The 27,406-nt window shown below is 40.8% G+C and overlaps 1 protein-coding gene across 5 annotated transcripts in view; it reads left to right on the plus strand.

Annotated features, from left to right (window-relative positions):
- agap3 (ArfGAP with GTPase domain, ankyrin repeat and PH domain 3) overlaps positions 1–27,406 on the plus strand; it is a 117,379-nt gene that overhangs the window by 25,091 nt on the left and 64,882 nt on the right. Inside the window, exon 1 of one of the 5 annotated variants that reach the window (XM_065954172.1) lies at positions 20,981–23,014. The exons of 1 other annotated variant lie outside the window; for it this stretch is intronic. In XM_065954172.1, the coding sequence (XP_065810244.1) occupies positions 21,409–23,014 (1,606 nt within the window). In that variant the 5' untranslated portion in view covers positions 20,981–21,408. Of the gene's footprint in view, positions 1–20,980; positions 23,015–27,406 lie in introns of those variants that run through there. 3 more of the 5 variants (XM_065954170.1, XM_065954169.1, XM_020649565.3) reach the window with 3 other exon arrangements.

Below are 27,406 nucleotides of genomic sequence, written 5' to 3' on the forward strand. Positions count from 1 at the left end.
GAAGAGGAGGAGGAGGAAGAGGAAGAGGAGGAGGAGGAGGAGGAGGAGGTGAATGGGACTCAGCAGCCGGATGTGTAGTCAGGAGCCAGTCATCACTCTCTTCCTAATCTCCCTGGTCACCCCCCTGTTCACCGCCATCTGGAGAGGATGCCAGGGACTGGCCTGGTGGCAGAATTAGACTCACAGGCTGAGCGCTCTGCCAGGCTCGAGAGGAAAATCCTGGAGGGAAAAGGCCCTTTTTGCAGTTCATGCTTGTCTGTCCTGTGTCCTCACTCTGTGGTGTTGGACAGCAGCCTGTAGTGCTGACGTAGGCTGCCCTGCCTCTCTCAACAAGACAACATCTAGCTCATCTGGCATCCAAAAACATGCCCATAACAAATCCCGGGATCACAGGTTTAATTTAATAGTATAAACGACCTAAATAAATCAGTTAGGGTCAAATTTGTGGGAATGTTGCCTGGGTCTCTCTAAGCTTTATTCCCTTGGAGAGCACTGTACTGCAGAAAGCTATCTTTCTCCAAGTAATGAGAATGTTAGCTACCTACCTGCAACAATAAAGGAGCGGATAAAGCACTGAGCATGTGTTCATACTGTGTGCTGTACTTTATATTGCCTGCCATGTGCTAGACTCCTTCATTAATAATGCTGCTCTTGCTGCTGCTAATGGAGAGTGCATCAAATACCGTTAGCTTTGACCCTCTTGTCATTTGATTCAATACAGGTTGGCTAATTGGTGATATGAGCATAGATGGAGAGTGAAGTAATCCCATTAATAACCAGGTTTAAATAGCAAGCTACAGTAAGGAACACTTTTTTTCCAGCAGCATGTTTGGGAAGCTAGATGGAATTTAGGCTTCATTAAGGAAAATTTGAGTTTACTATGTGGCGTGCTGCTACCAAAACATCTGATAATCTTCTTTTTTTTCACACCCCTTTTTCTTCATAACCACCTGTCAAACTGGTAGTAATGAACTGGTGGCCACAGCTTCAGTTTCCCCTTTCATATCCTGTCAGCTCAGTGGTCTGCAGGGATAGGAGACGAGGACAGGAAGTCATAATAGGCTGCTCGGTGTAGGGCAGTGTTTATGTACGTGCTCAAAATGAGCGGTCTTGAATACGAGCCATGAGACTCATCCCTGCAAACAAGCTCACCCTCAATCATGAACTGCCTTTCCATCGTAGTAAAATAGGTCACAGTCATGAGGGATCTTTAGATCCTAACAGATCAGGCAAGTCCAATTTGATTCCAATTTTCTCTCAGACTAATGCTATTTTGTTTTGAGCTTCCAGACAGGATTTTAAAAAGCCTGCGCAGCTCTTGCTCCAGAAACCCCAAAGGCTCCCTAAATAAACATTTTTTAAATTTAACTTTTTAACATTTTATTTGTTTGGTAAACTTTTTCCCCTCAATTGAAAGACCAAACAAATGCTATTCATTTGTTTTCTTTTATTTTTTGTCACTACAAGGAGTCGTCAATATTTTTTTTTTATGCTTTCCAGGAAATTACAAACTCTAAAATTCAATTTTTTATACCTTCAATTTAAGTACTTCTTTGTAATGATTGTGCCAAATACTGGCTCATAGGGGACTTTCAAGGCAAGGCACATGTGACATTAAAATACTTAAACATGCCTATGATGTCATGGAAACTTAATTGGCCTTCCCTTACTGTAAGACTTAAAATCATGTGGGAGAAATTTGGAAGCCTGTATTCCCATTTTAACATATTTAATTTGAAGTTTATATGAAGTCATAATACGCTCCCTGTGAAAGTTTGTAATTAGTGAAACTTCTCCCATGTTTCACCCTTAAATTGTTTGTCTTACATCACAGGCCTGCATTTAGTTGCCTTTGTTCTGCTTCTTAAATGAGAGCTGTATTTCAGAAACACAGTTGTCATAATTTTGCTGCAGTATTTGAGATTTGTATCTTGTCTAGATGGAGAAGCAGGAGTATATTTGATGCAGTTAAAAAAACATAGGAGTCGGAGTTGGCTCCATAAAAATCATTGTTCCTCTGACCTCAGGGATAAACACTGCCTAAATCTTAGGAATTGGCTTTACAAATAATACAAGGAATTTTCCATTCCAGTTAATTTACCTGGAATTGAAGTGCAAGAGTGGTAAACATGTTTCCATTTATGTAATTGCATAAGGTTTTTGGTGTGCAGATTTAGATTTCCTTTCAGCACTATAGGCCTGCAACCAGTTCTACAGTGTAGTGATCCAGACCTGGCATGCCGCCTTGGGTTTGTACAATATGGCGCTTATTGTTTGGTCATGTAGTGGTTTGTAAGAAAAACAGCATGGAGCAATATGGTTTGTCCTCCCATAATGTATCGTTGGTCTCTCACTGTGAAAGCAAGGTTTTCTCTTCTACCTCCCTCCCACTCTCTCCCTTTCCCTATCCCCCCCTCTCTCTGTTTCTTTTCTCTCACACTCTGCAAGGGTGAACGTGGGCGGCTGCACAGAGTATGACAGCAGTGCTCTGTTGAATGTAGACTAGAAATGAGGAATAAAGAAATACAACACCCATGGAAACATTGAGCCAGTCCAGATAAAGGTGCTTGTTTGTATTTAAGGCTGTGGATGGGAAATTGTTCAGCTTTTAGTTTTTTTTTAGATTTGTTTTTTGTGTAAGACTTGATTGCGAGACCTGTTTAATTGGCAGTGAAAGTCTTCCTCTCGCTGATTTTGAATACTAATCTCCAGCTTTACAGCGATTTCAGAAATCACTTTTTATGTTTTCTCCTCTCTCTTACTCTATATTTTGTCTATGTTCATGCTAGGAGATGTTTGTATCCTATCAAGCCTTTGTTGCTGTGTTCTGCACTCCTGCTGCGATTTGTGCAGCCAGGGGCTCTGCAACAGTGACACTGATGAGTACAGCATCAGCCTCCATACGCGTGTGCATATGTGTTTGTGTGTGGCTGTGTGTGCATGTGCCTCATAACCAGTTTACTTGCGTGTGCTGTCACACACACCCCCCCCCCCCCCCCCCAAGGGCTGGCATTGATGAATGCTGAATGTAACTTGTTTCTTGCTTCTCTCTCTGACACAAACCAAACAGAAGATAGACATTTTTCCAATTTTCCAACCAGTGTTATTTTCTGAAAAAGGAAAGAAATGGGGTTGGGTAGCTGGACGAGTGTTTCAGCAGTCAAAGAGGGTGGGGAATAGAGGCTGCCAGGGTTCCTGGGTGATAGGTGACTGTGCAAAAATGTATGTAGGCTGGAATAATATATTGGCTTGTTTCTGAGAAATACTGCTTAACTGAGCTGTTGTGTGTCTGCAGGTCATTTCTTATCAAAAACAACAGCCTCAGTCACTTTGGACAGCACAAGCTTCATATCTTCATGTTTATATGTGAGTTTACTGTATGCTGAAGTGTTTTGATCTACCTTGGGCACTTAATTATCGTTGTGTTTATGGCCGATTCTTAACAGGTTGGTTGCACAACAGGATAGTTTCCTGCTCCTGTTATGTAACTGAGATGATTTTTCATTTTTATATTTGTTGAGATGATGCGAGTTGTTTGTTTTACAATTGATTTTGACAACTGTGAATGTTTTAAATTTAAGCTTCATGTCTACACAGAAACTGCTATGGTGGACGTATAGCTCACAGTAATTAGAAATTAAAGTATGCTCATCCACAGGAGCTATTTAAAGATTTTCACTGTCAATTTGTTTTTACTGCTCATGGTCTTCTTTGTAAACATGGAAGACTGAGACAGTTTTTACAATCTTGTCATCGTAACACAAAAATCCTTCCATTTCCAGTATTTTTCATTTGGAAACTGAAGAGTTAAAATTTTGTCGTCGGGTTTGCTCACAAAAAGAGACGGGCCGATGTTGAAATAAATTCATGAATGGATGGATGAATGAAAAATGTACCTTTTTGTTATAAGTGGAATGTAAAACAGAATTTGTCCTGACACTTTTAAACAGGCGAGCTTTGGGGTTGCCTAGGCAACTGGTTGCCTGTGCAATGGATGGGCAAGTGGGTGTGGAGTCAACAGGGGTTTGTGGGCCGGTAAGAGTGGAGGCAGGCGATTGGAACAGAGCAGCACACGCCACACAGATGGAGAGCTCAATGCTGATGATCTGACAGAGGTGGCGTTGACCCACGTCCATCTGCCGAGAATTGAGGAGGGTCACAACAATGTGACATGTAGGGAGTACACACACACACACACACACACACACACACCTCATTGTGAAAACACCCCAATGAGGGGGACACCTGATGGAAGAGGATTCATCCTGTTCAGCTGTCTTTGCTTTTTAGATTGCCGTCTTTGTAGTAGAAATGTAAAGGTTGTGTACCGAATCAAGTCTGTCATCAAACTATCAGAATAATTGCAGATAAAAGACCTGTTGATCAGACATTGATCACATAATAAACATGAGAAATAGTATTTTAGCTGCAAACTTGTTGGAAACTGGTTGTCTAAATGGCTTTAAAACATTACATTAGCCTTGAACTATTGCATTTAGCATTTTCAAACTATCAGTCTTTTTATTAAATTATCAACAGATTAATTGGTTATAGTAAATGTTTTGCAAGATAATTTAGTAATGGGATGCGTCTAAACTTTGATCAGCCCCACAGTCCAGTTTCCAAATCCCTCAGTGAGTATTTTCAAAGGCGCTAAATGGTCTAAACCATGAAAAACCAAACCACTGTAAAAAAAAAAAAAAAAAAAAAAACTCAACCTCATATCAAAGGTTAAGTCTGGAGAGGTTATTACATCCATGCTCAGTCTAACCACAGTGAAGACCCTTCTGACCGCACTGTGCTGACTGTTATGACAGCCTCTAGTATACTGACTTCAGTGGACAAACATTGAAACAACAACAGTTTCCATAGGTGTCTTTATTAATGCAATGCATGAATAATGTTTGTTTTTGCTGTGGGAGCCTAATTAGAATTTGCATCCTGTAGCATTTCATCTAGTGTGTAAATATGTTGAGCGGATGGGGACGTCTGCTGCCATTTCTATCAACTCAAATAACCGCCCGGTTCATTAGAATTGAGTGGCGCCTCTTTAATGTCTAATTATTCACATAAATTTACAGCCTCCGTACTTTCATTTCCCCCCCCTCAGCCAGTCACCTCAGCCATTTTGTTCTTACTTTGAGTGAGAGGGCGATCAACAGCGAGAGATTCCACTGAGGATGCGGAGTGCGTGGGCCACTACCCCACTGATGAGCTTCTTATGTAATATCCGTCTTCCAAACACTCAGTGCATGCTGGTGGTGGATCGTCCACGGTGAGTGCAAGCTGGCAGATTGTACTCTTGGTGTTCCTGTGGGTTTCATTTATCTTTTTTTATTCTTAAAGCTTAAATTTCTGCACATTAATCTTAAAAGTTTAATATCCTTTTACATAATTTAACAGGATTTTTTAGAAAAAAAAGAGAAAGTAATATCTTTTGATGGTTGCCCTTGAAATCCATACAAAAAAATCTGTTCATCTTTGGCATTTTACAGATAACCTTTCAGACCTAAGCAGTAAATGGAGATTAAAGCTGTAAATAATCACATGATTGATTATCTGCATATATTAAGAATTTTTATAAAGCCATAGTGACCCCCTGTGGTGACGCTCTGCAACCACATGCCCACCAGGGGAGTTCTCTTTTTGACCTCTTATGAGAAACTGCAAGAGAAACAAAGTACCTTCACTGCATCAAACTGAAGTCAGACTCCAACAGAGTCCCCGCAACGAATAGTATTACCCATGAGCACCCGCAGGAACAGAAATAGAGGGTGTCTGTTGTGTTGTGCTTGTCTCTGCGCTGTATGTGGGCAGAGCTTATGTTGGGATTTAGACAGATCTCCTCCGTTTATTGTGTCAAGGCAGCGCTCAGATGTTGGCTAAAGTCAGATTAGGTTTTTTGTTTACTCTCTGCAGCTGTCCTTTCCCCAGGGGATGCACACAGATGTTTATCATGTTTGGTTATTACCTGTGAATCTACGATTCCATCTGGAGTATCTTAAAAAGAGCACTGTGTCAGAGTCATACTCCTGTCCTTATCACTCGACTGACTTTATTTCTCATTTATTATGTGTCTTTGGTTGAGTGGGCAAGGACATCTAAGGCACTTTTCCCAACTGACCTGTATGTGATTGAAGATGTCCTTTTCTCAATTCTTAGATCTGAGTTTTTCTCTGTGGCGGTGTTATTTCAGTCACATTTTCTGGGAAGATACATTTATGATCAAACTTAAAGAGGAAGGTTTAAAGAGCTTTGACTTTGCCTCAAGCTTCTGTATGTTTGATGAGATATGGGAAAGGAATGAGGCAAAGGACATAATTCAGAATCCAAACATTTATTTGCACCTGTAATGCTCTTTACATAAACCACATCAGTTTAGAAATATGCAGCAGAGCATTCCTCTTTGACAAGCAGTCATTTTTGACATCATAATGCTTATGTTACTGAAGTTCCTGGTGACAGTACTGGTGAGTGACTAAGCTTTGCCTCATGGATACCTTGATGGATGGATTTATGTTTCTAAGATCCCTTGCAGCATGAGTCATCATTTGATCATTAGGAGATATGGAGACACCAACTGCATTACAGTAAACCAAGCAGCTATTTACACGTGAAGAGCATAATTAGCCATCCTTCTCCCACATATTTGTATTAATAGAACAGACATTAGGACAGTCAGGAGAAGTTGTTCACATTCAGTTCTTCACAGGATCCCTGCAAGCATGGCCTGGGTGTAAGCTGCATTGCATTCTCAGCGGTGTTTGTTTCATATCGAATGTGCATGTGTCATGACTTTTTTCTCTGAGTGCTTTCAAAGCAAAGTTGACTGAGCTCTGAGAAAGTCAAAGCCAGCGCAAATCACGCTGAATCCCGAGAGCAGCTGCTTATCTGTCAAGTATTTCATGAGCAAACATGTATTTACCTTCTCACACAGTTTACACAGAAAGTTAATTTGCTTTTGGATGAGCAGGAAATTACCATCAAGATTGAGACTGTATACAATCACTTGTTTCCCCGGATATTTTCTATGTCGACTCTTATCTTGCATACTCTCCCAACAAGGGTTTTATTTGTGATAACTTATCACAAGTTTGAAACTTTTTACAAGTCTGTTGGACATAAGCTGCTTGAATTAAATAACGTATACGCGATTGCTGTGGACTGTAAAAGGACATTTCCATTACCGGCAGACTCCCTGTCGCCAATATTATCATTTCATTTCCGGCAGTTTGACTACTGCGAGCCCACAAGCTCATCACTCCTTTAATTTATGCATTAGAATAAAATTTTGACTTAATCTGATCACCTCTGTGCTGTAATACATCAGGTGGAGCTGATGAGCTTTAAGATGATCACTCATTGTGACAGACACCTCGGCATGTTTTTTGTCTTCCACCACACATTAGGTGAGAGATTATCACTTGACGTCAGTACAAGATTAAAGCAGTGATGTCACCTGAACACATGCATGCAGTCATTCCTGTGCTACTTGGCTGATAATGAAATACGCAGCAGTCAGAATGAAAAGGCACCATGGAATAGAGAGATGGTATCATTTTTCTCCTCTACACACTGTAATTGTTTGAAAAAGACCCGGCCTCCACTCATTTTCCATTTAAACTACAGCAGCTTTGTTGGCTTTAAAGGACTTTAATTATGTGTTTGATTCTGTTCAGAGATACTCCCCTACATTAGATAGTCTTCAGAGCATCTGACTGTATTATAGCATCAAAAGACAGGAACATGTTAGTTAAACAGTTCTGGGAAATCTGTGTTCCCCTTGCTTAGAGCATTTTCAGTGGAGCACATGCAGTTTTTATTATTTATGTTTGCATCATTTTCACAAAATGTCCCAAAATCCAAGAATGCATTCTTTTAATTTTGGCCATGCCCTAGGGATTTATAAAATGACACAATAATTAAATTGAATAAGCCAAGGCTAATCCTTTTAATAATTTGAGATCATTTACCTGGTTCATAAGTTTGTTTAACCACTAAGAGTCGGTTTAATGTTCCAAAACAACCAAAGCAGCAGGAGGGGCAAGATAAAAGTAAGGGTCAGCATATGAAAAGATACATCGGGAAACAATGATTAAGTCTTCATGAAATGTTAATGTTTTAAATCATTGATTCCTTTTCGTAGGATTTGCTCGAGCCTTTCCCAACCATGCATCCACCTTCGGGGCTAAAAGATTAACAGTAAGGTCTTCTAAGGGCCATGTAAGGCCTGAACCAACAGCAAGTCAAACCCCATAGAGGCTGCATTAAAACCAATAATAGCAAATATAACAAGCATGCACCTAACCCTGTTCCAAAAACAGAATGTGATGAGGATGTTTTACCATTGTTGCTTGGATTTCAGCTGTTAAACAGGCCAGGGTCTCTGTTGTTAGATGATACCCTTTATAATGTGCAAAACATTTTCAATTTATGACAAGTTGGGTCTGTAGGCAGGCCAGTGTTACCCAGTCTCTTTAACTACAGCACCATTGCTATTGTAATGCATGCAGACTGTGGATTGACATTGTTTTGCTGAAATAAGCAAAGCCTTCCCTGAAAAAGACCAACCTGTTTATAGGGTTCAGCATTATTGGTGCCTTCACAAATGTTCAGGTACCCATGCCATGTGCACTAATGCACCCCAGCACCATCATGGATGCTTGCTTTTGAGCTGTACACTAATAACAAGCCCGGTGTTCCCTCTTCTCTTTAGCCCAGAGAAGAAGGTGTCCATAATTTCCAAACAGAAAGTCAAATTTTGACTTGTCAGAAAGGACAGTTTTCTAATTTGACTCAGTCAAACCTAAATGAGGTTGGGGTCCATTGGAGGTACATTTGGTTTCCTCTTTGCATGGTAGAGTTTGAGCTAGCAGTTGTGATGGCATTGATGTCCAATACAGAATCATGTCTGTTGTTAACAAAGGTTTGTCTGAGGGCCCTTAGGTCGCCATTCAAATATTTTTTAGATTATTAATACTGTCCCCTACATACAGATATGTTTTAAGATTATCTGAATCTCGGGTCCCAACAAGTGTTTACAGCTAGACACTCCTTCTTTTATGATCTCAAAAGTTTGGAAGTCACTTCTCCAAAAACAGATCAAGTTTAACACTGTTGGTCAGATTTAGTTTTCTGCTTGTGAAGCGACACAGCTTGTTTTGTTCAGGACTTTGTTGGCATTCAGACAATGAAAACCTGATATATTGGAAACCTTTCTTGTTCGGCAAAAAACACTAAGAGATGGGATTTTTGACACCCATTATCATAAATGGTCTCAGATACTCACTACTATCTGGCTACTCTTTGTGTAATCGCTCCTAAAGTCCTCTGTCAGCCCACTGAAATCAGCAGTCCTGTTTCAATAGATAGTCGAGGCTTGTGGTATGAGAGAGGAAGACTGATGTCGGCATAATGCCGACCGTCCTGCAGCTGTCACAATGATGAGGCACAAAACTGACATTGCTTTGCTTGTCTCATTGGCATGCAGCAACAGCGGCCATGCAGCTGGTTCAGACTCAATACAGACAAAATGGCCTATCAGTCAAAAATAACAGCAGACTACAGCAGCCTTTACCTTCTGATCCTCAGACGTTGACCTTGACTCTCTGGACTGTTCAAACCTCCTCTGTCACACCAGAGGTAAAACAAGGGGAGGGTTGAGACCCTAGTTATATTTTGTACCATGTGTGGTGTCTTTCCACCTTCAGTCCCAAAGCAGTGTTATAGCACCTTTCAGCAGGTTTTTCCCTCCACAAGCGCTCACACCTGTCTCTTCCTGCTACCAGCCAGAAATAGTGCACTGCAGCAGTGTGCCTCTCAGAAGGGAGGGCGGCCATGTGACCTCAGAAACTATAGTACCTGTGGAGAAGCCTGAGTAAAAATAGCAGTACTGTAGAGAGTGCAGTGTGGGGGGTGGGCTTCCCCTGAATTTCATTAATCCTGGAGTGTCTGCAGTTATTCATCATGCAGGATTACATAACAGAGAATCACATTATAGAAGTGCATCGTCCCTGAAGGTGTGGGTGCGAATAAAGCTGGTGCATCTTGGCTGCTTTCGAAGTGGCAGTTATTTGTCAGGGTCTGGTTAAAGAACAGGTCTCCTCTCTCCTGGGGTTGCTGCTGATGCTGTGTTCATCCTGCATGGGGAGGTTGGAGGGTTGTGGGCGGATTATAGGATGGAGTTAAGGATGAAGAGTCGCAGTAGGAAGGAGGAGAAAGACGAGGAGGGGGTGGAGTAGAACCCGAAGGTTTTTTGTGTCATTTCTGCTGCGGAGAATTGCTTTTGTGTAGCCCAAACCAAAATGCTCAGCTCATTAGGCAGCCTGCTTCACTCTGGATTACACAAAGGAAGTTTGACATGTATGGAGTGTGTGTGTATGTGTGTGTGTTTTTGTGCATCATAGCCAAACGCAATCAGCCTCAGTGGCAGGGGGAAATAATCAATTGCTTAAAAGTTAGCATGGATTGGAGGTGTAGAAGGTTCTGACACTTCAAATCTCAACAAGGCAGTAATGCTGAATAATAATGCACACTGTACATGCTCTGCATACAATATTCTTCCAGTAAAGTGCATTTAAGAGGCCTCAAGTGTTGCATATTTCACTTTACTCATTAAATACCTATTCATTGCAATTTAGATGTAAATGTTCTTTGCCGCAAAAGATTGATTTCAGGTGGAAAGATGCTGAGACGTTAGGCATGTTTCCCACTTAATGAATTAGTGCACTCAAAGCCTAACATCAGCATTTTTCTGCCGTGGCGATGCACAGAAATATGACATTTCATCACTTTTATTGCAGAGGTGATGACTGCATCATTCCCATGGATGTAAGCGTCAAGGTCTAAACTGCACTTGTGTGGCAGCTGCCAGCTTGGACACTCTTCACATAGCTGCAGAAGTTATTAAATACATCTCTTCGGCACAGCAGATATGTGCCTCCATTAAATCGACTACATTCTGACACCTTCCGGAAGGAGAACTCCCTCTAGGCTAATAAAGATGGCTTGTCAGCATTTGGAAGAATTCAATCTCCAGGCTGGATGTAAGTCTTAACAAGTTGAGAGCATCTTTTGTAGTTATTCTGAGCAAAAAGTTAAGATGGATATCAGTTAATATGAATTCCAAGTACATTCTATATTTCCTCGTTTCCCTTCAGGCTAAATACAAAGAACATTTCCCGTTACATGATATTTCACACCCTCTTTTTGCCTCTTATTTTCCCTCAAACCAACTTAAAGTTTTTGCCTACTTTTCATTTAGTCTGACAATAAAGGTGCAGTTTTCTTTTAGCAGAGAGTTGAATTTTCATACTTTCTTTTCATGCTTTAAAATTCTTCAGTGATCATCGTCAAAGCCTGGCTTAAACCTTGGAAAAACAGAAACTGTATGTTCAGCACACTGTGGTGCCCTGTAGGCAATAACATCATCTGACCAGCAAGTTTATATTTCAATACTCATGGTAAAGAAGGGAACAAGATTAGATCAGCTTGTACATTGCTTTAATGAATGTGAATATGTGAAACAGTTTTTTCATATATCTTTTTATTGACTTTCTAAAAATGTCCTCAGCAGTCCACATTTCTCAAAAGCCCTATGGCATGTTGCTTCTCTACATGCTTACTATGTGTTTTGATAATGTATTGACTATTTATTCACGAGTAAACTGACAAAAAAACAGGGGAAAGAAACTGTTCGCTACTGAGTAAAGGAGCACATGAACCTATATAGTCGGCGTCATGTAACCAATGGAGCGTAATGTGATTGCATGGATGTTGATTTGACTTGATCTAGAATTGATTGCTATTCCTTGGTTTCCCGAATGTTTGATCAGATTTTTTTCAAAGATTTATTTTTGTTGGCTTTTTGTGCCTTTTATTGGAGAGATAGGACAGTGGATTGAGATGGAAATCAGGGAGAGAGAGTGGGGATTGACATGCAGGAAAGGAGCCACAGGTTGGATTGGAACCTGGGCTGCCCGCGTTGAGAACTATAGCCTCTAAATATTGGACGTGCGCACTAACCACTGGGCCACCAGCGCCTCATTAAATGCTATTCAAAAGCTTTTTAATTTCAAAACTAGATGACACAGATATACTTCCATAGCCAGGCACCTTCCCTCAGTGTCTCAGCATCCAGTTTAATCACTCTCAGGTATTCAGGTTCACCTCGACCTACTGCTCATGCCCACATAGTACTGAGCTGAAGCAATGAGCATGATGAAGTAGTTTCTCCCCTGATATACCTGGCAGGGATGGGATGATTTGTCATTGTGTTAAGGGCACCTAAAAATGTCATGAGGAGCATAGTAATATAACTGCTCCATACTGACTTTGACAAATAGAGCTGTCATGAAACTTCACCAATTAGGATACAGATGTTTGGCCTCTTCAGCTTCGACATCTCTGCCATTCAGATGCTGTAAAAGGCTACTGAGCTGGAACTAAGCCTTTTGTGGCGGTATGAATGAGGACTAGTTTCATCCAGAATATTGATGACATGTCATTTCTGATAGAGATTCAAGACTGTTATTATTATATATGAATTCAAAGGTACGGTATTCAATTTCATGCTAAAGCCCTGGATTTGATGCCTGGAGATGGCAGGCCTATAGCAGCAGGGTATCTGTCAATGTGTTGGTTTTTCTTTTTTATTGAGCTATTAAAAGTACATTGATTATTCTGCAATCTGTGCAGATCTTTGTATACCTTACTGTCTTTGTGCCCTTCACTCTCGATGCACCATGCTAAATGTAAGTAACCAACTTACCACGGTGCCCATCTTACTCGGCGCCGTTTACCTTGAACCGGTGGAGCGTGCCTTTGTTGTTAGGCACCTTTTGGAACTAAATCTCCTAGAGCTCTTTCCCTGTGGCTGAGGATTTGAAATTTTCATCAGTCACAGATATGCTACTTAAATGAACATAACGGCCATTAATCCCACATTGAATACAGAATAGATGATGCGTCCCTATCCTGGAGCCATTATCTGTTGAAAACTGATTGCATAACTGTTTGCAGAAGCAAATGGCTGTGTATCAAGGGAGGAACACTGCGTCTTTTCACACAGATTTATTTTTATTTTTTTAAATATTGTGAACCTGTGGTTCATGAACTGAATCAGCGTGATAGAAACAAATAAATACTCCTGCTTTATATCAGTCAGCGGCTGGTTAATATGTTTGTGTGTAATTAGCACTTGTTGCAAGGGCTGCATCGGCAGGAATGATGGTATTCCTCCTGACTTCTTTGTAAAATGGAGTTGTCTGCTTCATCACCAAGCTCCCAGCTTATTGTCTCAGCATGCATGGGCGGCACAAGAACAGGGACAAAAGGCGTGGGAAATTACATGGGAGCTTGTGCCCAAATGTGCCGCTATTCTTGGCACTCTTTTTCGGAACAGCACGGAAGGTAAAAACCATGAAAGGATTGAAAAGTAAACGTGAACTGAATTAGACCATATATTTCTCTTTATTCCTTCTTCTTAAGATATACAGGAGAAAGCCTGGTGAATATGTAAACATCAGAACAAGGATACAGTGAGATCAATAGTCCAGACACAATTCTCTATAAAATCAAGATGGCGTCAGTTTGCAGTTGACTGATGTTGTGATTGGCAGATCAATTTGTATTAACAACTGCAGGATTGTCACAGGAGGATGGTGGTGACATACATAAAGCAGCTGAAGACCAGATGGTGCGTGACAGATTACATGTTTCTATAAGAGGGAGAAAATGAAGGGGAGTAAAGGATGATCTAGGCAGCGTGATAGCTTGAAGGGTATAGTCTTTGGTGGGCATTGTATATACTAACATACAAATCAAAGCTCTCTGAAAAAGAAGTTTGCCCTCTCTCTGACCTCTCAAAAAAAACAAGACTGGTGCTTTACAGAGATCTCAACAAATTAAGCACATTCTAGGTGTCATAATCATTTTCAGTGTATTTATTCACTTAAATGAAGCATATCTCATCCCTGCTCAATAATCGTGATCTTTCAGAATGATTCTGTGTTCCAGGGTAATATTAGCACATAAAATACTGATATTATTTCTACTACTACTCCTCCTACATTATAATACCGATTACATAATGCAGTACCACATCAAAGCTATTGCATAAACGTGAGTTTGGAGGCAAGTTTTGAAAGATGACACCAGAAGCGAGCGGGGGTTTGCAAACTAATGTGTAGAGGAGGAGGAGGACCGGGAGCCACCAGCCCACACAAACCTGCCTGTAAAAAAAAAAAAACTGTGCATATCTCTGTGGCTTCCTCCTACGTTCTCTCACTGGTCATTTTGTCATCTTCTATAAACCAGTTAATGCCTCTGTGTTTCCCTGTAAATCTCCAGTTCATAAAAGAAATGCTGTTTCTGTATTCTGTTGTTCCATTCCCTCTATGCTAATTTTACCCACTGTTTTTTTTTGTGGTTTTTTTGCATATTGGGTTCTTAATCTGACTTCGAATTAATTTGAAAACATATTGGCTGGCAGAGAGTTTGTGATGGTTGAAGGAACAAATAGTCAACAAGTCAAGATTGCCACCTATTCTTCCACCCATGCATGTACAGTACATTTCCAGGTACAAGCACACGCACAGTAAACAAGCATTAATCATGCACATTTAAATATTATTTTCTATCAGAGAAATAATAAGCAGGGAGCATCCTGGATGTCAGACATTTCAACAAAGGCTCTATACTGCTCACAAATCTTAGGTTATGCAACTCCTAACATACTCTGCCCCTGTCTGTCTCCCAGTCAGTCTCATGCATTCTCTGTCTTTCTTTCCATCACACATGCTATACAGCGGCACAAGCTTTCTGTCAAAACCTGAATTTTAGAGACAGAAGCGTCTGGATTTTTTTGTTTCACAACCTCCCACAGACGTCCTCGAACCTATCATTTTCTCTGCAGTGGAGCAATGGTGACGTATGCTCGTCGCTAGTGCAGCTGAATTTTAAAAAGCTCTCCACCCACGCTGAATACCACTACTGCAAGCATAATTATCATAAACTTTCCCTGCCGTCTGAAGCCCTTCTGTCTCTGTGTATGATTCTACTGACTTATTCAGTTGCAGATATTAATTCAGTATTGATGCAGAAAGGGAAGGGGGAGGGAGCGAGGATCTGTTAAATTATTTCTTTTGAAAACGGGTGGTTCATTGTGTAAGCCCTGCTGCTGTTATCTCCTCTGTGTCAGGGAAACAAAAAAAAACATGTTTGCATATTTGCAGTGTTTTTTTTTTGTTTTTTTTTTACCTGTACCCTCACTGTGTTTCTTCATGCACAGATTTGCTTATGATGCACCAAATCTGCAGCTTGTCTGCATGACGTCTTTCACTGATTCTCATTGGGAATAGACATTGTTTTATAATATTTAAAGGAAGAAAAATTCAGTCAAAACATTGTGTTTCTTATTTCAATTTATAATCCAGATCTTTGAAAGGGGAATTAGCTGTGTGACCAACCTTTTAATTCGTTTTAAAGGGGAACTCCCTTATGACTGCCAACACTTATTATTAACAGTGATAATTTATTCCTCCTTGTTTGTTCAAGAAATAGTGACAGGATTTTAATTGATGTTATTGTTTCCCTTGTTTCATTGCAAGGGAATACCTGGTTGTTAATAAACTTCATCACAATGTGAAAGATTAATTCTAAGTAACTGTAACCATACGCCCACGAAACGTTAACAATTACACTTGCACTATTGTTAGAAAATATTTTTGAGACGTCTTGAGTTTTCCTTCTATAGTATTAAAATCAATCAATCACTTTTCTGTGCAATGCGCACAGGGACACAAAAAATGAATCCAAGGCTACATACACAATAGCTAACATATCTGCTGTGAGGACATGAGGAGCCAATCAGCAGAGGCGAAACTAGGCTCTTTTCCCAACACTTGCTCCTCTTGGCTGGTAGAAACTCACTGCCCATGGCAGAACAGCACATCTGCATTGTCTGCAATTTTCAAATTTCTGTATCTACAGAGTACGTTGGAATATATTTAAATTCCCCAATAATCTCCGGTTACGGTGGGAAACTTTAAGGATAAAACCTCAGCGTGTGAGCATGGGGTTTAAAAGTTAGAGCTGCTGTGAGACGGATCACTTTGCAGGATATATAACAGATGCATATTGATAATGAACAGATATAACACAAGATAAGAAAATGTTTTTGCAGTCACAAATACCTTTCACTGTGGTAGCAAGAAAGGCAGACAGGTTAGAGACTGCAAGCAATAGCCTGACGTAACAGTCACTACTTGAGGTATTTGTTGGGTTATTCATTATTGTTTCAGGAGTCAGGGAGAATGCAGCTGACAAGAGTGAAGCCGTAAACGTCTCTGTGTCTATGATTTGATTTTTTTAATGACTTATATTAAACCGTTAGTGATAAAGAGAATGGCAATAATAAACTTTCACCATAAAGTATGGCATGAAAAAATGGAGAATGAGAGAAATGAAGGGTTGAACACTAAACATTTTCTGGGCGACATTTGTTTGTTTGTAACCTTCTGCAGTTGGAGGTTTTTAAACAATTAATAAAAAGTCGGCATCTGTTTTGAACTTTTGAAATTGGAATCTGCTAAATTGGGTATCGTCAGGTCAGACCTTAAAAAAAAAAAAAGAAATCTGAATTGGCCAAAGAAATGGCAATCAGTGCATCTCTAGTTTCTACATGATTATATTTCATAGGCTGCTGATGTTTGGGTACTGTCAAAATATTTAGATTTCTTATAATTCTAAAATAATCAACTATCTGTCGTCTCTAAATCAGTTCCTTGTCAACAATGTCCTGCTCTTGAGAAACACACTCAGTAGTTTGCACAAAATAATGTAGTAAATTCAGTTTCAGACACTCACCATCTATTTGAAGACGGCTGTAGGGTCAAAATGCAGAGAACTGCATTGTGGGATTGTTAGCAGAAATTAGTGTACATGCTCTAAACATATATCATATGAACATTTCTGATAATAAAAGTTCATATTTGATCATTGCAGACATCCACTCTAGAGCTTGATATTATCTGAATACCTGGCATCAGGGAGTTAAGAATCTTTTTTAATGCACAAAAAAAATTCCAATGCGTTTTTGACCAGAGAATAATGTACTATAATGAACACTTATGGATTCATGGACTGACTCAATTATGTATCTGTGGTTAAAGCGCTCTCTGAGAGTGCTCTAATGAGCAGTCCCCTAGGGAAACTTTTAACACTAAGTCTTGTCACGTACATTTTCATTCCAAACAAAGCAACTTGTAGCATAACAAGTGGTTATGCACATACTTTAATTCAGCATAATACTATTTTAGTCCTTCAGATGTAAGAACTACATTATATTATATTAATTTTGGTCTATAACTGCATAGTATTTCTGGAAGCATTATATATTTATTTGAACTATAATTCTCAATGTTTGTTGTCCTTTGACAGGAGCCCAGCTAGTTGTATTTTTTTCGCTTGCAACAGGCTTGAATTGAAGATCCAAAACATGGCATCAGGAGTCTTTTGATGTGGTTGAATCCTCAGGCAGAATGTGTTGAAGGGTTGATTAGCAATTCACAACTGGTGTGTGCTCTGTGATGATATTAATCACTGTTTCTGACTCTGTCCTGGGAGTTCAGACATCTCTCTAATCGAGGACTCTTTCTGGTAGCTGTGTTTTTCCTGTACTGTTTTCTCCATGTCGAACTCCCTGTGCAGTATGTGTTCATTTACCTTCACATTTTCACTAAGCTATATTTAACCCATTACATCAACACATATGAAATGTCACGAATATTTGTGTTCTCATTTAACCTTGTGAGTCACTGCTGTAAGCTTGTACACTGATTTGTCATGCAGAGCTGTCAGCAAACACTTCTGATAAGGCATATACACGTGTGTGTTGGTGCTTTTTGAAAGTAGATAACACCAGAGGTTTTGTCTTTCCCTGCTCTACTGGGGGATGCTGAGTGCTTGTCTGGTGCCAGTTGTGCTGCTGTTGTGCATGTGTGAATGAGGTCAGCAACACTTCATTGACAACCACCTACCAGCCGCACACTGCTTATCAGAAATCAGGGAGCTGCCTTCACTGACTGTTCATGTTACCCTCAACAGAAAGAGTGTACATGTGTGCATGATCATCTTGCTAACGCTGACTCATGTTTGAATATGGACGAGGGTTTATTGGCTCTACTCATATGGCTCGGAAGCGTCACGCTAACTGCTAGACAACACCAGCCTTTGGTGTCAGTGGTGTCATGGTGTCAGTGTCCTTAAACACACCAGGGCTGCCAGTCTGTCATGTCTGTGGTTGAAATGTATCTGTCCTTTGGTTCCTGCTAATAGGTATTCAAAAGGTATTGCAACCCCTGAAATTGCTTAAGCCATGATGGTAATTAATGATACTGTGAAAGCCACTGCAGCGTGGAGACAACTGAGTAAAGTTTTAACATTTCAAAAATTAACTCGAACTTTGACTTCTTATAGGGGTGTTTTGAGTTTTTCAAAACTTGAAAAATGCTATTTTCAACAGTCCTTATTTGTTTTCATGATGAAGATGAGGCTTATACACAGTCAATCTTGTTAGTGACTGAATTGTTTTTTTTCCCATTAAACTTTATGACAAACTGCTTTAAATTAAATGTGGGTATTATTTCCTGTTAGAAACTGAGATAGAGTATCTTATTGATTCTAAGTGACTTTAAATATATTGATTGATGTGTGATATATTAATAATGCAATAATGAAAACAACAGGTTTCTTATTTTGGTAATAAGATTCACAAAAAAAATATTTGTGTAGGTAAGGACTGTAAATAAAGAAAAGTAAAGGAGAAAGTCAAATCACAGCTTTTCGTTAGAAAAACAAGAGTACAGTGTTTGTACTGGTGACATACACAGATGAATGCATAAATGGCCAACGATGTCAGTATATAAGTCACATTTGTACACACAAACACAGAGAGATACGGAGGCGGAGGGTAATCCAAGAATCTCAAAACATGCAAATCCAGTTTTGCTGAGGAACCCTCCCAGCTTCCATCAAGATACGGTTACAGGAGGTAGAAACATTTAGCTGTTGAACCGATGAGTAGAGACGGACACACAAGAGAGCCTCTGTTACCTTGTCAGCACTTTGATATCCAAGGGTTTACCACACACCGCAACACAGGTTTTCCTGTGGACCGAACTGCAACCAAGACAACGGGACAGTGGATTTACTTTAATCTCGTCAGTGTTTCTTATGTTGGACCCTGTTAAACCAACTCCTGGATTATGAATTACCAGCAGGAAATGACTCCAAGCGAACCATGACACTTCTCTGGGCTACTTTCACAACACTGGTAACTGCATTATCAGGTCAGCTGTGAGCCTGGGACAGAACAACATGACCACAGCATGATGTAGCTGACAAAAAGAGATTTATTTTCCCTTATTCTTTTTTTTTTTAATCATGCTGGACAAATGCAACAAAGAACATATATGCCGAAGCTGAAAACTGAGCTACATGGAAAGATTCACAAAAATACCCAATAGAAGCAAAAGAAGCCAGGAGGAGAGGACATATTTAAAACAGTAGCTTAACAAGAGATATTTCTGGCAACTTTAATTCATTTTTCTTTATCTTTGAATGTTTTTTTTTAGTCAGTGAGAATCCCTTTGACAGATAAGTGGACTATGTTGCTGTGCTTTGGGGGTCGCAGACGAACTCGACACCACCACATCCAATGGACCGAAAAAGACTGTTTGCTCTATGATGAGCCTGAGATCATTGTAAACCCCTGCTTCCTTGACTCAGGTAAAGGCCAGCATGGTGAGCTTGAACAACTTAACATGACGCCAAAATTAAGGCGTCTCGACATAAGTGGTGATATTCAACACTCGCTCTGTGAAGAAACGTCAGATTTCTGTGCTTGTTCAGTGTGGTTGTGGGGGTTGCTTTGTAACACTAAGCCTGGTCATAACACAAAGGAAAACTGCAACAAGAAATACGTCCCATATCATCACTCAATCTACAATTGGTATGAAATGTTAAAAGCCTTGAATCAAATGAGCCTAAGCTGTAGCATATTATTCCTTCAACTTGAGGATATGATCAGAATTGTAGCTATATATTTATATTTCTTAATGAAAAAATACATGTTTTTTTTTTATTTTATTTGCAAAAAAAACCCTCAAGAAGTAATGCTTAATTAGAGGAATAACTCAGCTGTTTTGAGGTTGTATCAAAGATTATAGGTTAAACTTTCCAAAATTCACAACCACTTTTTTTTACCACAAGGTGGCAGTGTTCTAGCTATTACCCCACACTAACTGGAGAGCTGAGGATTGGGCAGGTAAAATCTGGCTGGATTGAGATGATGGACTTCAAAGTACATGGCTTCATATCCGACTGATTGATTTGGGTTCACTTGAACATTGTCTCCCACCATGTGTAGGCTGTGTAGTGGGAGCCTGGCGGCCACTGTAGGGGGAGTTGCTGTAGATACTCCATCTAACTATCACAGTTTACGTTTGTATTTGTGATCTCATTAATGCTTTAGTTTTAACAGCTATATGCAGTGTTTATTTTATATTTGAACCCTAACTTTAATATTTTGTGCTCTCCAAAATGTTTATCAATAAACAAAAGAGTTGGGTACGGCTTGACTGTTTAATCTGTCTTTCCAATAAACATGGAGGGGTATCCGCCCTATCTGTTTTGCCATTGGTTAGAGGAACACAAAGTGCCCAGTCATAGCTGTTAGTAATGTTTGATTACAGCAGTGTGTAATCAGCATAGTCTTCTCTCCAGTGCATGCTCACTTGTGTCTTGTCTGTTTATGTCTCTTGAGGCTACACACAGCTCTGCAGAAATCCGGAGGGCGTGTTTAATACTTGTGGGATCCACTCCTTGTTTTCCATGTGTCCCGGGGGTTGGAAGGCAGCTGAAAGTTCAAACAGAGACTCACTCCCTCATGCTCTGCATGGCAAGAGCTCAGAGATTAAGGGGTTTGTCTGCACCGCTAACAACAAGAATTGCTTGCAGTTCATAACTTGCCAAGGAGGAAGGATGATTCAGTGGTTTTTAAGTTGGAGTTTTTGCAGATTTAACAGGCATTGCTTTGTTGGAAAACAAGAAGTGGACGACCTGTTTTTCTTTAGTTCATCTGTCCGTGCAGAACAGTTACAACAAAGTGTGGAGAGATAGAAACTACCATCTAATTGCCTGAGTAAAGGAGCCAGAGGATGCAGGTGGCAGCATGGCTTTGCTCTAACTTGTTTGAAGTTTTTTTTTCCCATGTCAAAGGTGAAGGATTATGCCTGGCACAGGAATTTAGTCTGAATGAAGGACTTTATGAGCTGGATCTTTATAACTCACGGGCAGAATGTGAACATTAATTTGTTACATGCTTGTTTTGTCATCGTGTGAAGTGCCATGCTATTCCTTAGCAGTGGGACCGTGGATGCGACCCCAAGAAGTACGGCTATTTGTGAACAGCAGCAGGGAAACACTGTTTACCACATCTCTGTAATCTTAAATGAAACACTTGGACATGGAGCGGTGTCAGGGCCTGGAATCGGACGGGTCGCCCACACCCTTGTGGAGAATTGCCAACCACAAGAGAAGATGATTAGTGTTGTGCCATTGGAGAAGAGCCCCAGGCTGCACAAGGCACAGCGGGCGCTCAACAGGTGGCCCTCCCTGAGCAGCACAGGTAGAGCTGCGAGGCAAAGACAGGAGGTGGTTCTAGAGGAGAATGAGGAGGAGGTGGAGGAGGTGGAGGGAAAAATGAAGACAGACAGGTTTTTGAATCACCTCTCTAAGAACCCAGGTAACTTCTCACAGCAAGACACAGACGTGGCAGAGATAGTCCCTCAGACAAACATCCAGGAGCAACACACTCAAAGCTCAACATTTCTTTCTCTCAATGCCTATACTAAAGGCCGTTTCTCCGGGGAGGATGGCACTGTTGCAGGACATAGTTCTCTGCCCCGGGCCGTGTTGCGAAAGCCACGTCCTGAACGAGCCCCGCGGGGTAGGAAGACGGTGAGCATGTATGGAGACTCAATCAAGCAGCAAAAAGATTCTGAGCCTGAACAAGAAAGACGGCTGCGGAGGCCCAGGAGTGTTTGCATGCTGGCAGGCCCAGGCTCAGTCCTGTCAGATACCCACACCCAGCACCCCTTCAATAGGGATGGCGTTTCAGAAAACCAGCAGTGCAGGAGCAGGAGGGCTGAGTTGAGGGCTGTGGATGGCCTCAATCCTGTTGTGGCTCAGCGGCCTTTGGTGCCTGCAGAGGTGATCCCAAGGATTCGAAAGAGGAACACAACACCCAGGCCTGTCAGTATGACAGTGCTGGAGCTTAGAAAGAGGGGCTCTGATGATGAAATAGACAGCCAGAAGAGCTGCACACATACTGGCTATGATGGAGGAGGCTTTCTCAAAGGGGGCTTCCGATGGAGGCTTTTTGGAAAATCACCTCAAGATAAGAGCAAGGACTGTGAACAAGACACTAAATCTACCCCTAAATCAAGCAAATCTGATTCTCCAAGAACTACACTGAGTTCGTTAAGACGGAGCCTCAGTTTGCGCATCAGAAGAACTCGGTCCCGGGAAAAATTTAATTTAGTGTCTGAAACGGAGGAAAAGGATTGCTCTCGGACTAAAAGTACAGCTGAGGAAACAACAATGGAGACAACCCGACCTTTCTCTTATCTCACAGGAAGAACGCTTCCAACTTCTAGTGAGCAGATTGAGGATGGGGGCATACAGCTCATTCAGTACCACAGCAGGGGGAAGGTCAAGTTAATGGAGGTACCCCTCTGTCCAACAAAACTGTCTTCCAAACCTGTTCAGGAAGAACCAAGCATATGGCAACTTATAACAAACCGTTTCAGGAGGAAAGAGCAGCCACTCATTGGCTCTGAATCCCAGAAGCCCCAGAGCAACAACACCAGCCAGTCTCCCCTAGCCAGGAATAATAAGTCACTGCCAGTCGCTATAGAGACTCACCCAGGCATTGACTCCCACAAAGGTCAAGGTAAGCATGATTGCTGAATTTATTTCTCAGCTCTGTTCTCCATTTGTAGCCTTTCCTGAACTGCACAAAAAGTTTCAGCTCAAGACAAATAAGGAAGTGGCATTTTTTTTAGACCAGCAGGCAAATGAAAAACACATGGGGAATTCTGAGTTTGGATGGCATTCAGAAAAGTCTATTTCCAGAGAGTCTGTTTGGAATTTCTAATTCTGGTACTCTTATTTCTCCAGTGATTTGTATGTGTATATGCCCTTACACAGTGATTTGTTTTCCTTACATAAGATTTTTGAAGTTTAGTAAATGAGTAGGCCAGAACAGTAAAAAAAAACACCAGTTCTAGATAAGAACAGACCACAATGGATATTTTAACTGTGGTATAACACACTCTCAGTTCTATCTGTATGTTGCCCCACCACAGGACATGGGAGCCTTCATAATGCTTACTGTTGGCCGCACAGACACACAGCTTAAAGCAGTAGAATTAAAGCAGTGAGTGGCTATAATGGGGGATGTGTTTGGCAGTCTAGCAGGGCTAAATTAAGAGGGCTTACATGGTATAATGATAGGGAGAAAGGAAGATGACTTTAGCACTGTGCTTAAAGGTTAACTCTAACACCAGAGAGTGTTTGTCCAGTTGCCTGGGAGAGCAGACAACAAGATACACATATTTGCAACTTTATGAATTTATACCTGTGATTTGTTTGGGTACAATGTGACGCCATTGCTTAAAGACCTAATTAGTTCTCCATGACAACTTAATGACTGCTTTTGATGTCAGGACAACACTTTCCCGAGTTTACTCTCAATAATCCCCCTTAACAGACAAAGCAGATATTTTATTCTCATTTTAGCAATAGGCTCACAGTGAGGTCAACTTTGTTGGTTTATTTGTAATCTAACACACCATGTTACCAAGGATACCTATTCCTGTGGTGAAGTGTCAAGTGCTATATGTCCGTTTACTCCACTGAAGAGTCAGTAAGTCAGGCATAAGGAATGTAGGTGTGCCGATCAGCCTTCGTGAAGTTAGGTGTTCAATGCCCTGGGCGGGTCTCTCTGCTTGTAGCTACCTGCCTAAGTGTTTGCTTCTAAATTAGCGCTACCAAACGCACACGCACATGCACACACTCAGTTCAGGTGTTTCCTGATGATAACCTCCCAATTTTTGTGTGTGAGAGAGTTTTGGGGGAAGGGAGATGCAGAGCGAGGTGTGTGAGGTGCACAGACACTGTCCCCACCCCCACCTGCGGATGAACAAAGCCACTCTGTCATTCCAGTGGAGGCATGAGTGATCAGTGAACCATGTGCTAAGATGGGGACTCTCTGGTGGTCCTGTGTTGGAGGAGGGGTGGCTGGTCACGAGGCCTAGGTGGTCGCAGTGCACTGATCTAGTGAATGTTGAAGAATTGGAGAGTAGAACTGTAGATAGAACTCTGTAATAAGCTTTGGTTTTTGTCAAGTATCCAGGGGAGTGCTCAGTGATGCGTATTTTATTCTCACCTGCCTTGGTTTGCCACTACCCAGGAATAATTTCAAGAAAATCCCCCATGTGTGTGATCCATCTTCCTTGACTTGAATCTGATAAAAAAATGTATTCATGAGGATATATCTCCCTCTACTTCTTTCGTTTGTTATGTCTTATTTAATAGGACGTACTGTGAATTCCTGCCAACAATATTTCCCTATCATCCTTCCCTTTCATTTGGATGTGTCAGTCTATACTTAAATGTGCAGATTGAACATTAATTAAAAAGATGCATTGTATTCTTCAAGTCATACCAGCAGGGGGTAGATTAGCCAAACTCCCAGCAGCTAAGTATGTGCAAGACAAATTGTTACTCTCAATGAAATTGGTACAAAACACAGTAACACTGTGTTAATGCACTCTCACCTGCTGGAGGGAAGCTGCAAGATGTCTGGATGTCTGAGCGGTACAGTCTGAGCTTGAGCAGAGGCAAATCTGTTCATAACTGAACATAACTCATATTTGAGCATCTGCTACATCACATCTCAGCCTGTGTGTATGTTGTTCATCAGGATTGTAGTTCAGTAGGTGAGCCTGCATCCTGCTGTTCTTTGAAAAGTTAGCTTTTCTCCAACAAGTCTACAAACTGTTGTTAAAAGTTTTAATCAAGTTTTTACAATTTTTAGGTCTTCCACTACGTTATATTACATTTTCTCTTTAATTCAGGGTTGATTGTTTGTTGTTTTTACTTTTGTAAGGGAAGCAGAAGATTTTCTTGGATGTGATCAATATATAACTACAAAGCTCTTAGTCTTAAGAAAGCCATTTTAACAGCTTTACATTTGGATGGCATAAAGACCAGTGTTTCCCCTACCATTATATTAGGGGGTCCCCCCCCCCGACCCCCTTCAAGGTCAAGTTAATACACATTTTTTTAAATATATATTTTTTAAAGATGTATTTTTGGGCTTTTTGTGCCTTTATTGTAGAGATAGGATAGTGGATAGATTCAGAAATCAGGGAAAGAGGTCATTTAAGAATACCTTTCCGATAGAACAGGACAGCTGTCATTAAAAGTATAGCATGAACACCAAGATTCCTTCAAGCGTCGTCGTCCATCTGCCCGCACCCCCCCAAACATGTAAAGGGGAAACACTGAAGACTTTTACATTTTTATCTACTGAATGATTGTGTTTTTTATTCTACTGCGTTTGATAGAAGTACGAGTTTGGTCTTTGGGAGCTCTTTAGAGCAGAATTAAGTACTAAAGTTTGATGTTTGATGATTAAATGGGTCTGGAGAGCTGTCAAGAAATGGACCATGATCATTTTTTAAAACAGGCATGAATAAAGTAGTCCGAGAAGGAGCGATGGTTGGTCATGAGGTTGGCAAATAGGGGACGTAGAAATACTAATTGCTAGCTTAGTTCTCACCCTGTAATTTATGACAGTGGGAAAGTATGGCTGGAAAGCCAGTAAGGCTAGAGTGGAAATGTAGACCTCAAGGTTGTCCTCTCATTCCAAAAACCACTTCAGATTCACTGCACTTAGAAATGCTCACATGTATGAATGTGTGCACGCACCCTACAATATGCACAGGGTTTTTGCTCTCTTTGCATTTTCTTTTCTCATAAAATGGAATAAGTGGGTGGTGGGCTGATTGTGCTTCCCACCCACAGACTGATTGTTCATTTTTATCTGAGTAGACATGATCAGTGAAGTGAAAAACCTAACAAACAAGCTGGCAGAGCAGTTTTCCCCTAGCAGAGACAAAGACACTGGTGTCCCACCAAGCAAAAGAAACGCTGGGGCTTTCTGTTTCCATAGGCATTCTGGGACACAGTAATGTGGGGATGCTCATTTTTAAACCATGACGTAACAGAGCACATGGATTCAATTATGGCTTTCTCTCTGGCAGGATACCAAACTGGTTGTACTGTATTTGCTCAAAGGCTGGCAAAGATTTGGTATGATCTCTGTGCTACAATTTGTTTTGGGTGGGTCTGTTAGAGAAAAAATGTTTCTAAAAAAGATTTTCGGTGATTGTTCTGAGAAATGCACAGGGATTGGGTTTTTGTCTAATTTGGTGTTAAAGCTCTTGCTTTCAGTGTTTTCATGTACTTGAAAGCTTGTGTGATATCATGGTCAATTAATACAAGTGTGCCTTTCCAGAAATGGCACTTGTCAACAGCCAGGAACTCCATTTCTATGTAGGCCTTCGATGATATGTAACTTTCCTGCTCTGTTCTCTATGGATCGGCCTCTGTTTGAATATGTTCCACATCTGGGCAAATGTTGGAAAAACCTCTGAATCGCATTGCCTTTTTTCTGTTTGTTTCTTAAAAGTTACTTTTTGTTGTTTCGTTTAATTTTGTAATCCTTGACTCTATGGACCTTCCATGTGTTTTTCTTATTACTGGTTATTACTGTGCTTCTTTATGAAATTACAGGAAATGTTAGAAACAAATATCCTAATCTGACATCGTCTCGGAGAGCTTTAACCTGTGTTGTGTTTCCTGCTCTAAAAAAAATAAAAGAGAAGAAGACTGAATCAGATGGGTGTCTTTGCTCATGTCCTGACATGTCAAACCCACACGGAGAGGGCTTAACATGAGGCGTGCTGTTTACAGACTGTTCTGCTCCACACAATGCTCAATGAAAGGCCCTTCTGTTAGGGGTGCACTTTACTCCTCTCCCACAACAAGTGAGACATCCAAAGCAGCACGAGGCTCTTTGTAAATGGAGGTCAGAAATAAGCAAACATTTTAGCTGTGGCTTCTTTTCAATCTAATTGTAGAGTTAAAAGAATTTTTGGCTCTGGTCCCCTCCGGCATGAGTCATGAATTCTTTTTAGAAAACATTTTGGAGAGAAGATAGACACGCGTCTTATAGTGACAGTGGTTACCTTTCTATTTAGGCTGTCATTGTATC

The sequence above is a fragment of the Labrus bergylta genome, chromosome 4 (assembly GCF_963930695.1).
Source record: "Labrus bergylta chromosome 4, fLabBer1.1, whole genome shotgun sequence".
Classification (NCBI taxonomy): domain Eukaryota; kingdom Metazoa; phylum Chordata; class Actinopteri; order Labriformes; family Labridae; genus Labrus; species Labrus bergylta.